General features: G+C 38.6%; 1 protein-coding gene across 1 annotated transcript in view; it reads left to right on the top strand.

Moving 5' to 3' along the window:
* The window catches only part of LOC115355543 (NUAK family SNF1-like kinase 1), a 182,955-nt gene extending 172,992 nt beyond the window's left edge, over positions 1-9,963 (top strand). The window contains exon 7 of the mRNA XM_030046400.1: positions 8,855-9,963. Coding sequence (XP_029902260.1) covers positions 8,855-9,963 — 1,109 coding nt within the window. The remainder of the gene's footprint in view (positions 1-8,854) is intronic.
* The last annotated feature ends 4,854 nt before the right edge of the window (positions 9,964-14,817 follow it).

Raw genomic sequence — 14,817 nt, 5'->3', positions numbered from 1 at the left:
ACAGTGAGAGGATGGGCAACCTGACTGTTAGCTTGAAGATCTGAGCATGGAGGAGGGAGATTGTGCCCTCTGTATTTTTAAGCTCCAATTTGGGAGCAGACTGTGCAGAATTTGTCGATTGTCTTTCTTAAAATCTGTTGAAAACAAAGCTGGCATGACCGTCTCTGCAGCTCAGAGAGAGCGAAGGGTTGAGCGAGCTGCAGGTTGAATGAGGAGAGAGAGCGCCGGTAACATCAATAATGCAGTTAATTAGAAGAACAAAACGGTGTTTTCTGATTTTGTCACAGCAGTTACAGTCAAAAGCACTAAAGCGATCCTGTGTGAAGCTGCCTCACTGCTGGATTTAGTGTGAATTGAGCTGAAGTTTACACCTGTCTGTCTGCTGTGTGTCCATAAAGTAGACACACCCACAGACCTGTTGTTTTATGTGTTCTTACTTGTTTATTTTTCATTTCAAGCAGACAATGGACAAACAAACGTCGTTTTTCACTATTCAGTTTATACAGAAAAACAAAAAATAAATTATCTTTTTTGTTTTTCAGGCTAAATTGATATTTGAAGGAACGGGATATGATAAAGTAATTTTAAAAATATATTTTTTTTATTCTTCTTCTTTTTTTTTTTTTTTTTTGAGTAGTGTCTGATAGTTGAACACCCTGAGACCTCCACCCACTTGCCTTTGAGCACAGTTTCACGGGCTCTGTAGTAATGGTGAGTATTATTAAAATGATTTTGATGATTTACTTGATGTGTTTTACTGGTCTGACAGTGTTGCTTTTAATTTCTGGGGAAAAAAATCTAAACATTTTGATACAATGTGCTACAATTGCAATACATTTACTGGAGCACATTCCTAGCTAAAACTAATGCAGTCTAATACAACAGTCCTGTAATGAATCCTACCATAATGAAGGTCATAGTATTCATTCACTGTCTGTAATGTATAATATTTTTTCCTGAATAGGTATTTGGTGTTCCTCTAGTTCAGAGACCAGTGACCACTTTGCAAGGGGCACTGTTCCAAAGGCTCTGTAGTAAATGGTGAGTATTATTCAAATTATTTTGTTTGATTTGTTTACACACACTTTCAAAATTCATGTATATGACAATGTTGCTATCAATTTCTGAAATATTCACCTAAAGATTTTGTATATAGTGTGCTAAAATGTAAAGAATATACACATTGTCCAATTTACTGGATCCACATTTTTAGCTAAGCAAATATTCCCTATACATATACAGCGTGTAATCTCACGTTTCTTTTTGTGAATGTGTGTTCTGCAGGCAGCAGATGAAACCCTCATCCAAAGTTCAATCGAGCATACCACAGTGGGAATATACATCTTCAAAAGAAGAGATGCCAGAGATGAACCAGACGACATAGGGATTGTCCTCGAGGGCAAAGTTGTGTTGCAGGAGTTGGATAATGTTGCATTTGCTGCTGCCATGTTGGTTGGCCTAATGTATGCTCTGAACCTAAACTACCCTCCTGAACTAAAATACACCTTCGAAGTGCTTCAGAAGGTGGTCATGGAGCTGGAAGGCAACACACTCTTCAAGAAAGCCCAAGCCCTTAAAAACAGACTTTATCAGTGAATCAGTCTTCAATCAGTCTTCACTCACCTGGAGAAAAGCAGCACCTACATCAGAATGCTGTTTGTTGACTTCAGCTCAGCTTTCAACACAATCTCCCCCATGAAGCTGATTGGAAAACTGAACACTCTGGGCATCAGTACCACTCTCTGCAACTGGATACTGGACTTCCTCACAAACAGACCCCAGTCAGTTCGGATTGGCAGTCTCTCCTCCTCCACTCTAGTGCTCAACACCGGAGCTCCCCAGGGCTGTGTGCTCAGCCCCCTCCTGTTCACGCTGTACACCCACGACTGCAACCCCCGACATGGAGAGAACTCTATTGTGAAGTTCGCGGATGACACCACCATCATCGGCCGGATTTCCAACAATGATGAGTTCTCATATCGGGAGGAAATCAACCATCTTGCAGAATGGTGCACAGAAAACAACCTACTGCTCAACGTCAGCAAAACCAAAGAGCTGATAGTTGATTTTAGAAAAAAAAGAGGCAAAGACACACAACCCTGTCTACATTAATGGAGCTGAGGTGGAGCAAGTGAGCAGTTTTAAGTTCCTGGGAATCAACATAACAGAGAACCTAACATGGACTTCACATATCTCTGCCCTGGTTAAAAAAGCCCAGAAACGGCTGTATTTCTTAAGGAAACTTAAGAAAGCAAAATTCCCACGCCAAGTTCTTGTCAGCTTCTACAAAGGAGCGATTGAAAGCATCCTGACTGGAAACATCACAAACTGGCATGGGATGTGCACGGCCCAGGACAGGAAGACTCTGCAACGAGTGATTAAAACTGCCCAAAACATCATTGGCACCCATCTACCAAGCATCAGTGATATCGGGGAGGTGAGGTGCCTGCGCAGAGCCAAAAGGATCCTAAAAGACAACAGCCACCCCAGCCACAGCCTGTTCACCCTGCTGCCATCAGGCAAAAGATACAGAAGTATTCGCTGCCGTACAACCAGACTACAGAGCAGCTTCTTCCTCAGGCTGTGAGACTACTAAATGCACCATCTGCACTCCTCCATGTTTAATAATTTTATTTTCTATACAATCAATTAATCAATCAAGAGGGAACCACACTTTAATTTCATTATTCAACCTGTTGTATAATGACAAATAAACTTCCTTGTATCCTTGTATCCTTGTATCCTTGAATTGTTGAACTGGCTGTGTTCAGTGTTTCAATGTTCCGTGTTTGTGATATTCTAACCTTGAGCCAACCTTTGATATTCTCGCATTTGTTCGACTCTACCTCTTTTAAAATGACTTTTGGGGGGGGTTGACTTTTTGGATTAAGTTGCATTTAATAGTGTATCATATCAGTGAACTGTGATGTTTTTGGAGTGAATCACCGGATAGAGGGAAGCTTTATTCTGACTCTTCTGTGTCATTTCAGTATTTAGTATTTGTTAAAGATGCTGTAGATTTTTGTCATGTTTAACCCTTGCATCTAAGTGCCGTCATTGATTATATGTTTTTTTTTTTTTTTTTTTTTAATGGAACTGATGAATGTTTTTTTCACCCATGTAGAGTTTGGGTTGATTTTTCTTTACAGTGAACACTAAGAGTGGAAGCAAGCTAATTATAATTTTTAGAGCACTTGCACAAGCTTAATTTGCACACTGAGGTGTTTTTCCTGTTACACCAAATACAGGGATTTGTGATAAAGTGAAGTTGTGTTGTTGTTTATTGCCACATCCTTTTTTTTTTTTTTTTTTTTGCATTTTTAGCAAATGTTGTAGCTAAAAGACTAGGATGGATTAAGGGAGGGATGTACACATTTCTTAAATTCAGGGATGCAAACAGCGCGCCGAAAAGCGCAACTCGCTTTTTTCGTGGCCATTTGGGTGACTTGTGTGAATCGTGCAGATCCGATGATTTCTTTTTTTTTAAGGGGGGGGGGTCGACTTATCGATCATGGAATCGCAGAATTAGCAAAATAAAACGGAATCTATTTTTAACGCGGAATTTGACATAATAACAACTGCACCGGCACCGCACGAGCCAAAAGGCAGAGAAACTCTCCAGCTACAGCAGCACACTGACATAGATTGTGTAACAAAGCGAAGAGTCGCCACTCTGCTCTATTTTCACTGGCTAACAGCAGCACACTGGCTTAGCTTGTCTATTCAGAGAAGAGGTATCACTTCTCTTTATTTTTCAATCTGTGTTATCACATGCATACTACTGCTCATTCATTGGTAGCTGAATTGTTTGATCTGTTTGATAAGTAATTCACATTTTTAAAACAAATAATAATTTAACATTGTTAAATTATTGGAGTCAAGCTTACTGGTAAACATCTACTCCTTCAAGATAATTTATTATGTTATACAACTCATAAGAATACATACCGAGTGTTTGACCAACATATCTCCTCAACATAAACCCCCCGGAAACCCCAGGTTCGGAAAGTTCTCTCTTTTTTTGAGGTCCTGCTGTGCAGCAGCACACTGGCTTAGCTTGTCTATTCAGAGAAGAGGTATCACTTCTGCTTATTTTTCAATCTGTGTTATCACATGCATACTACTGCTCATTCATTGGTAGCTGAATTGTTAGATCTGTTTGATAAGTAATTCACATTTTTAAAACAAATAATAATTTAACATTGTTAAATTATTGGAGTCAAGCTTACTGGTAAACATCTACTCCTTCAAGATAATTTATTATGTTATACAACTCATAAGCATACATACCGAGTGTTTGACCAACATATCTCCTCAACATAAACCCCCCGGAAACCCCAGGTTCGGAAAGTTCTCTCTTTTTTTGAGGTCTTGCTGTTTGCATCCCCGTAAATTACAAAGCAGCTTACAAAAGTAACGTGAAAATGGATAATGAAACTATGCCAACATTTATAACTAAATAGTGTCTCATTATCCTGTGGAAGTTAGACTGAGTTCACATGAAAAAGTTACATTGGTACAGCTGATGATGTTTGAATATCATTAACATTAAAGAAATACATGAATTTATCATAAAAAAAAAATCATGATACTTTAGCATATAATAATTGAACATACTTAACATAAAAATCTTTAAATTACTATAAAAAATCATGTTGGTCTAACATATAATTATATAATGTGTAGATCATCAATATATCATTTTGAGAAAACATAACTTTAATTCGTGCAACCGATGTACATATTTTTTACATGTAAATTGAACAGACTGTTTTTTTCGGTGTACAATACTGCTGTTACAATTCAAAGTAAACTTGGTGAGTGGAAACAAATAAGTAACCTAACTATCAAAAGCCATTAGCTGTAGCAGTTGCTCCTAGCAACAATTAGCATTGTTTTTAGCTGGCTTTATGCAGGTGCCGTGGATCAGCTGATTATCAGCTGATCCGGGTTGTAAATATAGATCGGTGTTCTTTGGTGTGTTTTTATGTTTACATTTGGGCCGTTTTAAAATATTAGCAGCTGTTAGCAACAGTTAGCATTGGTGGCCATTGCTGGCCGTTTGTATTGGTGTTAACTGAAATAGAATTTAGAATTGAAGAGTTCATTTGCAAAAACAGATATCTCCATTTGAATTTATTAAACCTTTTCAAACTTTTTTGAATGTTATTAAAATTTACTTTATATTTATTTCTATTTTTTATATGTTTATTTAGCCTGGCATAATGTTTATTATCCTAAATCATGCTTTCTGTGTGTGTGTATATATGTGTGTGTGTGTACTCCAAGCAGTATCAGTGAAAAAAGTGTATTCTTTTAAGGATGGCTTTAATCTGTTTTTGCAAATGAACTCTTCAATTGTTTTTAGCTGGTTTGTATGGGTTTAAAAAAAAAAAAAAAAAAGTTTTAGCTGACAATATGAATGACGATTGTAATAGTATAGTGTATACATATATATATATATATATATATATATATTTTTTTTTTTTCTGTCTTGTTTATTTAAATACTAATAATATAAATAATATTAATCGTATGATAATAAGATAATTTAGAGAATTTAGAAACAGCGTTTAGCATAGTAGCGATTATTTGTACTGGCTGTGTGCTTTCAAGGCCAGGAGTGAGCGAGCAACTGAGCGAGCGAGTGAGCAAACAAGCAGCAAGCTTGTGTGTGTGTGTGGGCCTGATCATCATCGTCCTCACCCCCCCCCCCCCCCCCCCCCCCCCCCCCCACCCCCACCCCACCCCACCCCACCACCACCACCACCACCATTCCCCCCATCATTGCCCTCCCATCATTATAAACTGAAAGACTGAGAATCCTCAGCTCAGCTGGTTCTGAGGAACAACACAGTTGGGACTGGGGTGGCGAGCTAGCCCAGAGACAATCAGAGAAGTTGATCTTTATTTTATTTTTTGTTTTGTTTTGTTTTGTCATTTACATGCTATGTTGATACTGTTGTTGTCATTATTTGGTTAATTATTTTCTTTATTTATATACTGATTATATAGTGAGACAGACCACCTGCAGGTAAGAAACAAAATAGACTTTAAATATAGTAAATAGGAATAAATAGTTTAATAATAACATAAATAGTAGTAATAAAATATTTTAATCAAATATAAATAGATTAAACATTTAATATTAGACCTAAATTGATATTCAATAAATTAGATACTTACCTGACAGGTGGAAAGAGGGAAAAAGGGTTATTTATTCATCTTTTATATTTATTTATTTTGGTTAGGTTAGGTGGTTTTGTTGTTGTTGTATGTCAGTTTGATAGGAAGAAATCAGAAAAAAGAAAAAATAAGTTGAGAAAAATAAATTGCATTAATTATTTACTTTTAAAATAACAGTGATTCTTGTTTGTTTATTTTTTATTTTTTTACTCGCACCCATTTCTCCCGAGCGAACTAAGTCTTCTGATAAATTGGTCCACATTTAGATTATAATTTTATTTACTTTATTTTAATGACTGGTTCTATCATAGCAACCGGTTGTTACACATACTTAAATGCAATGATCATCCCCCCACCTCCTGTATTGTACTACATCCTGGTCTCAGGCATGTAAAACAGTTATAAAACCCTTAGAATCACTGTACAAAAGCAGCCTCAAGATTCATGACAAAAAAAAATGTCATTACGATCATTGTACTTGCTAAATATGGTATCCTTAGCTTTGAAATCTTAATAAAACACTCAAATGTCTCTTTACTACATAAAATCATTCACAGTGCTACTGCTCCCCCTCTGAAAAAGTTTGTAATACTCTGCTCCAATAAAACAGCATGAGCAACTCGATGCGTTATGAGGGATGAGAGTAGCTTCCCACAACGTAGAACTCAATTTGGGAGCTCTTCCTTCTCATGTGTAGCCATGAGGCAGTGGAATGCCCTTCCCACAGAATATATCTTATGTACAAATCCACACACATTCTCATGCCTATCAAAGAGCTGGTTATTGAGTAAGTAAGTTTGCACACATCTGTGAGATATATGTGAGTGTTGTTTGTCTGTTTTGTTTTGCTTATTTTAAATACTATGGCCACCATCTCATCTCTAGTCCTGTTAAATCTCTTTTTAGAATTGTTACTTTTTATATTGTCAAACCTGCCAAAAGACTACAGGTGGAAATTAGCAACTTTTGCTATAACCTGGCCCAAGACATCTTTTCTTGTCTTACAAGATTAATGGTTATTTGTACATTGTCAAATAAATAAATTCCTATCCTATCCTATTCCTCAGTTCAACACACATGCTCAGTGATAATGTCACCTAAAACAGGTGATTGGTTAATATACACTCAAAATTTTAAGACCAGTTGAAAAATTGCAAGAATTTACATTATGCACTGTTGGATCTTAAGAATGTTCTAAGTAGAGCTTCAAAATGCAAAAAGAAGAAATGGGAGTGAGACAAAAAAAAAAAAAAAAAAATTGAGTAAGCAGTTTATTGCAAACAACCATTAAACTGAAATAGGCTGTTCATCAGCTGATCAAAAGTTTAAGACCATATCTCAAAAAAAAAAAAAAAAAAAAAAAAAAAAAACAACCCAAACCCCCCTAAAATAGAAATAAAATTTTCAAAAAAGGACTCAGTAATGAGTAGCTGCGCCATTCTTGTTAATCACCTCAGTAATTAATTTCGGCATGCTTGATGCATCCATTTTTGTAAACTTCCCTTGCCATCCAACCCCAAATGTTCTCAATTGGATTTAGATCAGGGGAACACGCAGGATGGTTAAAAAGAGTGATATTATTTCTCTGGAAGAAGTCCTTTTTCAGGCGGGCATTGTGAACTGCAGTGTTGTCCTGTTGAAAAACCCAGTCATTATCACACAGATGATGGCCTTCAGTCATGAGGGATGCCCCCTGCAACACCTCCACATGGCCAGCTGCCATTTGACGCCTCTGCACAACCTGAAGCGCCATTGTTCCATTGAAGGAAAAAGCCCCCCAGATCATGATGGCACCCCCTTCCACTGTGCCGTGTTGAAAACATCTCAGTTGGGATCTCCTTGTCATGCCAGTAACATTGAAAGCCATCAGGACCATCAAGGTTAAATTTTTTCTCATCAGAGAATAAAACTTTCTTCCACCTTTCAATGTCCCATGTTGGGTGCTCTCATGCAAACTCCAAACTGGCAATTTTGTGCCATTGAAGGAGACGAGGCCTTTGAAGACGTTTTTTGTTCTTAAAACCCTTCTCTTGCAGATGCCGTCTGATGGTTATGGGGCTCCAATTGGCACCAGTGACAAGCTTAATTTGGGCCGAGGATCGTCCCGTGTCTTGACGGTCAGCCAATTGGATCCTCTGGTTCAGGGCCGGTGAAATATTTTTGGGTTTACCACTTGACTTTTTTGTTCCATAACCCTCAGGATCTTTTAAGAAGTTTAAAATGACTGTCTTACTGCGTCCAACCTCAGCAGTAATGGCACGCTGCGAGAGGCCTTTTTTATGCAGCTCAACAATACAACTGCGTTCAAGGAGAGAAAGCTTTTTTGCCTTTGCCATCAGGAGGTCATGACAGTGTGGATACCTGACAGAAAATTACAGTGAATCCACATTTTTGTGAAGATTTGGGCTTTTAAAGGCTGTGGTCTTAAACTTTTGATCAGCTGATCAAATTTTTTTTTGTCTCACTCCCATTTCTTCTTTTGCATTTTATGCTCTACTTAGAAACTTCTTAAGATCCAACAGTGCAAAATGTAAATTCTTGCAATTTCTCAACTGGTCTTAAAATTTTGATCAGGAGTGTATGTTGAATTCAACATTAATCTGAGGACAAGGCCAACTCAGTAAAATCTTCATGTCGTATCTAAAAGATCTTGCCAATTTTCCTCCAGATGCTCGTGGCCTGATCCGCTGGATGCTGATGGTGAACCCCAAACGGCGGGCAACAGTAGAAGACATAGCCAACCACTGGTGGGTCAACTTGGGTTGGAAGACCAGTGTTTGTGACTGCAAGAGCCAGCAGAACCAGGGCTCGCCAGTGCTAGCCCGCTTCACTGACTGGCAGAATCGCACTGCCAACACCGAGTGTACACCACAGCCTGTGCCCCCCCACACAGGTTGTCCAAGATCAAAAAAATCTGAGAAGAAGAATGAAAGTGAAATCCATCAAGTAAGTTCAGTGGGGGAAGACAAACAAAGGCATAAGAGGCCCAAGGGGATCCTGAAGATCCGAGTTCCTGACCAAAGGTCTAAAAGTCTGGGGGAGCTAGAGTTAAGGCAGTCTCTGTACTTTTACGATGAAGGGGTCACTTTTAGCAGTGATGGGAAAGGAAGAGCAGGGATCGAAGAAGAGGATGAGAATGAAGGTGAGATCTGGGCGGGTGGGTCTCCGGCTAAGATAGTTCCTACCCTTCCGAAGAAGGGCATTCTTAAGAAAAGCCAGCAGCATCAGAGAGAGTCCGGTTATCACTCATCTCCTGAATGTAGCAAATTGTCTGAGCTGTTTGGAGGCAGCGCTGCTCTGATGCCCCCACCAACCAGTTCACCAGCAAAGAGGCCTGTAGGAAGAAGGGGCATTTTGAAATGCAATGGGAGGTTCTCCCCATCCATCCAAGGGCGAGATCCACTTCCTCCTTCAGTACCATTCCACTCTGAGGGAAGTAACAGTGGTAACTCTGGCCTTTCTCGCAGCCAAAGCCGACCATCCAGCATCATCTCAGAGATCAGCCTGTCCAGCATTTCATCTGTGGACTCAGGCTGGTCCTTAAGTTCTCCCCAGCCCAGCATCCGGGCCTGCATGTCAGCTGAAGATCTCCTCCAGTTAGCAGCCCACAGAGGCCTCAAGGCTGTTCCAGGACCACTGTATTGTGGGAGGGTGACTGACCTGACCCCTCCTTCCCCTGAAGAGAATGGTAGCTTCTCTCTGCTAGAGGACATGGATGATGTGACCCAGTTCTACCAGAAGTCACTAGACATCACTTGTACAATGACTGAACCTTAGATACACATACACATACTGTGGTTGTGAGGCCCTTCCATGGACTACATGCAATCCTTGGTTGCTAACCTTAACCATGTCCCCAAACTAGCCCCTTGAAGAGGTGAAGCCCATATATACAGTTAAGTCCATAAGTATTTGGACAATGACACAATATTCATAATTTGCCCTTGTACACCACCACAGTGGATTTCAAATGGAGTAACCAAGACATGATTGAAGTGCAGACTTTCAGCTTATATTTAAGGGTTTGAATAAAAATATGGCATTAACTGTTTAGGAATTACAGCCAGTATTAAACATTGTCACCCCTTTTTCAGAGGTTCAAAAGTAATTAGACACTTGACTTAAAACAAGTGGCCTGAGTGGCGCCGCGCGAGGTGGCAGCCTGTTGCAGCAGCTCCCGTGTGTGTCTTAGTTTTTTGTATTTTTTCTTCCAGAAATTCCCTGGTTGGGATCAATAAAGTCTATCTATCGATCTATCTATCTATCTATCTAAAAGCAGTGTCCTGTCCAGGTGTGGCCTTTTCCCTCGTTATTCCATGACAAATTAAGAAAATAAAAGGTTGGGAATTATTTCCAATTGTTTGCACTTGCCTTTGGTAGCTGTTTAGCAGAACCCTCAACATATGATCCAAGAGGTGTCCATGCAGGTGAAGGAGGCCATCATTAGGCTTAAAAGCAAAAAAAAAAAAAAAAAAATCTATCAAACTGATAGCAACAACTTTAAGAGTAGGAGTAGAATATGCTGAAAAAGCAAGAATTCACCAGTGAGCTCAGCAACACCAAAAGGCCTGGAAGGCCGTAGAAGACATCTGAAGTGTATGACCAGAGAATTCTCTTCCTGGTGGATAAAAACCCATTCACAACATCTAGGGAAGTAAAAAAAAATAAAATAAAATAAAAAAAAAACCCTTGAGGAGGTAGGCATATAATTGTTCAAATCTACAGTCAAGAGACGTTTGCATCATCAAAAAAATAAAAAAAGTCTGCCCAATTCTGGAAATGGTTCTTTGGACAGATGAAACAAAGATTGGCTTGTACCAGAATGATGGGAAGAGCCTGCCAATGGAGCTGGGCCACTAGTGTTTACTGATGATTTGACTGCTGATGGCAGTAGCAGGAGGAATTCTGATGTTTTTAGGGCTATACTGTCTGCTCAGATTCAGCCAAATGCTACATATGACCCAAAACACAATGTGAAAACAAAGAGCAAAGAAGTGGAATATTCTTCAATGGCCAAGTCAGTCAGACCAAACTGAAGGCCGAAAGACTCACAAACAAGCAGCAACTGAAGGCAGCTGCAGTAAAGGCTTGGCAGAGTGTCTCAAGGGGGGGAACTCAGAATTTGGTGATGTTGTCCATGGGCTCCAGACTTCAGGCAGTCATAGACTGTAAAAGTTTCCTCCAAATATTGAATATAATCCTTATAATTAGAGTTATGTATATTACATATAGTTTGTCCAATTACTTTTGAGCCTCTGAAAATGGGGTGACAGTGTATAAAACTGGCTGTAATTCCTAAATGGTTAATGCCATATTTTTGCTCAACCCCTTTAATTAAAGCTGAAAGTCTGCACTTCAGTCACGTCTTGATTACTCCATTTCAAATCCGCTGTGGCGGTGTACAAGGGCAAAACTATGAATATTATATCCCTGTCCAAATACTTATGGACCTAACTGTATGCACATAAGTGAATCTTAAGGAAGTGAAAAAGCTAGTCTTTTCACTGAAAGTGCAGATGTGCTCCCTTTACAATATATGGACTGTTTTATAGAATTGTGACTGACTGGTATAATGTGTTTCACTGACATACTGGTCTACTTTGTAGGCTCTGCTCTTTATGTTTACATGTTGTATGGTGGGAAAGTGGGAGGACCAACTCAGCAAACTAAACTCAGACCATGCCTTTGTATACACTACATTTAAACTCATTATATAGTCCAATTGATAAAGATTAGGACTGTTTTTAATGTGCTGGGATGACTGGATTTTATAAAATAATCCAGCATCTCAGTATTGAGGTTCTCATCCATGTCAGTATATCAGAAAGAAATCTCATTAGTTAGAACACTTTTTTCTATGAACTTACTGTATAGCCTTCACACCTCTGAATTATTTATTTATCTTGCTGTCAAACTCTTAGTGCTAATGTGTTTCTGCAATTTCAAGATATATGTATACCTAGCACAAAGGATCTATTACGCCGCTGAAATATCCCAAATGGTACCATAAAAGTAGAATTTGTTGTTAAGCTTGAGGTTAGATCATGTCATTTTTATTGCGATATAATATTGCAGCTATTGTAAAATGCCTTTTTTAGTCAAACATTATCATGTACTGTCTTACCTGGCTATTTAGGGAATTATAGTTTGAATAGTATCCTTTTAGACATCTTAAGTAAGCTACAGTCTAGTATAGACTCAGCCAAAGGGACGTTTCCAGGTGATTTTGTAATGAAATGATTTGTGTGGCATTTAGTTATATTTGCCTTACAGAACCATGTAGAAATGTAGATCTTTACAGGAATATATGGGAATTTACAGGAATTTACAGGAATAAACTGGAAATTTGCAAAATTGCAGGTTAGCCTATAAGAGGGAACTTGAATGAAGTTGAAAAAAAAAAACATCTTGAATGAATGAATGAATGAATTGCAGCCTAATCCTGGTTAAAACAACAAGATTTAATGCAAATTCAGCTAAATTTCTACCCTGCACTGTGCATTCCTCCATCCCATGCACAGATCATTTCTAGAAACCTGCACACTACAGCAGGACTACGTAGGACACACAACTCATCCTACATTTGAGCCCATGGACAAGATCCATCAAGTAGGTTTTGATAATGTGACTGGGGTAAATATATTTGACCTATTGTGTGAAAGTTTAACTAGAAAAAACAAAGTCAAAATGTGTTTATACATTAGCTATTTAAGAGGCTATCTATCGTGATGCCAGCAAGCTCAACTGGTTCTTCTGCCTTCTGCTAGCCAGTTTTCATACAAATACAGTTATCATACAACAGTGTAGGTTCTAGTTTGATTTAGTGTGATATTCATCTAGCCTATTTCTGCTCATTTATCCAGCATTAATCATGAAGGACTGAAAAGCAGAAACCAGATGCTTGAGAAGAGAGAAAATGCTTTCATTTTACTTGTTTTTCTTTTCTTTCTTTTTTTTTTTTTGCTGGGGGGGGGGGGGGGGGGGGGGGGGGGGGGGGGGGGGGGGTATGTTTCTTTTATTCACCATTTATATTTTTTCTTGTTCAGTGTAAGAATTGATTGAAGTTCTACTCAAAAGAAATCAATATCAAAAATGTCATTTTTAAAATTTGCATTTGCACACGTCTGCTTGTGACAAAACAAAATTTCTAAAATTCCCCAGCTTAACTTCCCATGGAAAGTTTCGGGAAATTTACCAGAAATTGTCCGTCCCTTTGCAACCCTAGTCAGAACTTATCTGCTAATCAACATGCACACTGTCACAAAATGTCAACCACACTACCACTGTTAAAACATTTTGGCCCGCTAGTGCTGCTAGATGAGTGGTCATTGAATCATCAAAGTTGACATCTTATATCTAGCTAACATGAATTTTGTAACCAATTTCATGACATTGCTAATGTAGTTTTAAAATAATTAGTGGTCAATGGTGATTAAAACTGTCTGCTTGTGGTGCTAGACGGAAGTTCTTGGATTCACCAAGATGGATAGATTTCAAGCTGTAGGCAACGTGAATGTTGTCATCAAAGTTCATATTGACCCATCCAATAGTTTTATTTGCATAGTTCAATATAAGAAATTACAGGTTTGCCTCAAGGGGCTTGACATAATATACAATATAACATTCTCTGTCCTTAGACCCTCACTTTGGAGAAGGAACAACTCCCTTTGAAAAAGAAAAGAGAGAAAGCAGAGGAGGAGTAACATGATACAACACTGAAACGGTAACAAAATTATTATGGATTTATCTGATATATAACGAATGTGATGAGGAGGATGGCAAATGGTGCCAGGTGTCAGTGGAAGAGCCAAGGGCCTCAGCCACATGACCAGCATCACCATGGAGACCTGGCTAGTCTAAGTTTGGCTGGTTTATTTTTCTATCCCTTCTTCTGTGCTCCTCAAAATAAGTCTCCTGATAAGGGTTGTTTGAGAATTTTTTTTTTATTAAATTACAAGGTCAAGACCACAGAACTTGAACTTAAGTAGAACTGCCTTTCATATTCAAATCAACATTGCAGGATGATCAGAGCAGCAACCATTTTTATGTGAATCATTGCCATTGCAAAGAACTGTGGCCACTGCATCAGGCCAACTTCTGTATTCCAGTTAACATTTATTTACTACTTTCAGTAAGCAGCCAAAGCACAACATTGCATCTCAGTTATCAAAGGAATGTGACAAGACTTAACTACTTATATGTACATTGTCACCATAGCACAATCACCAATTTATTCTGAACTAGCCAAATGACCACAGCAAACAGTTCTATGTTCTACTCAAATTTAGTTTCTGTGGTCAAGATATTTGAACAATGCTGAAAAAATGATTGATACAGTAACTTAATTTAGAAATCTTACTGGTATGAGTTAAATGGGTTATTAGGGCAAAGTGTAGCTCTCTGTCTATTCCCTCATTTTCTCTGCTCTCCTTTCCTCACTCTCCCACCCAGCAGACCTAGAAACTATATTCAGCAGTGACTATACTGGTCCAGGTTTTCTGTCACATGTTAACTGCTGCCTTCCCTGTAGACCCATCTAGGCCAGGCTAAATTTTGTAATGGGTCATGTGCAGCTCTTTTCAGTGAAGCACTTCTGGTGCATTATGAGTATTTAAATATTATTTCCATATA

The sequence above is a fragment of the Myripristis murdjan genome, chromosome 23, assembly GCF_902150065.1.
Source record: "Myripristis murdjan chromosome 23, fMyrMur1.1, whole genome shotgun sequence".
Taxonomy (NCBI): Eukaryota; Metazoa; Chordata; class Actinopteri; order Holocentriformes; family Holocentridae; genus Myripristis; species Myripristis murdjan.
The sequence above is the reverse complement of the archived record's forward strand: the minus strand, read 5'-3'. Positions and strand labels throughout refer to the sequence as shown.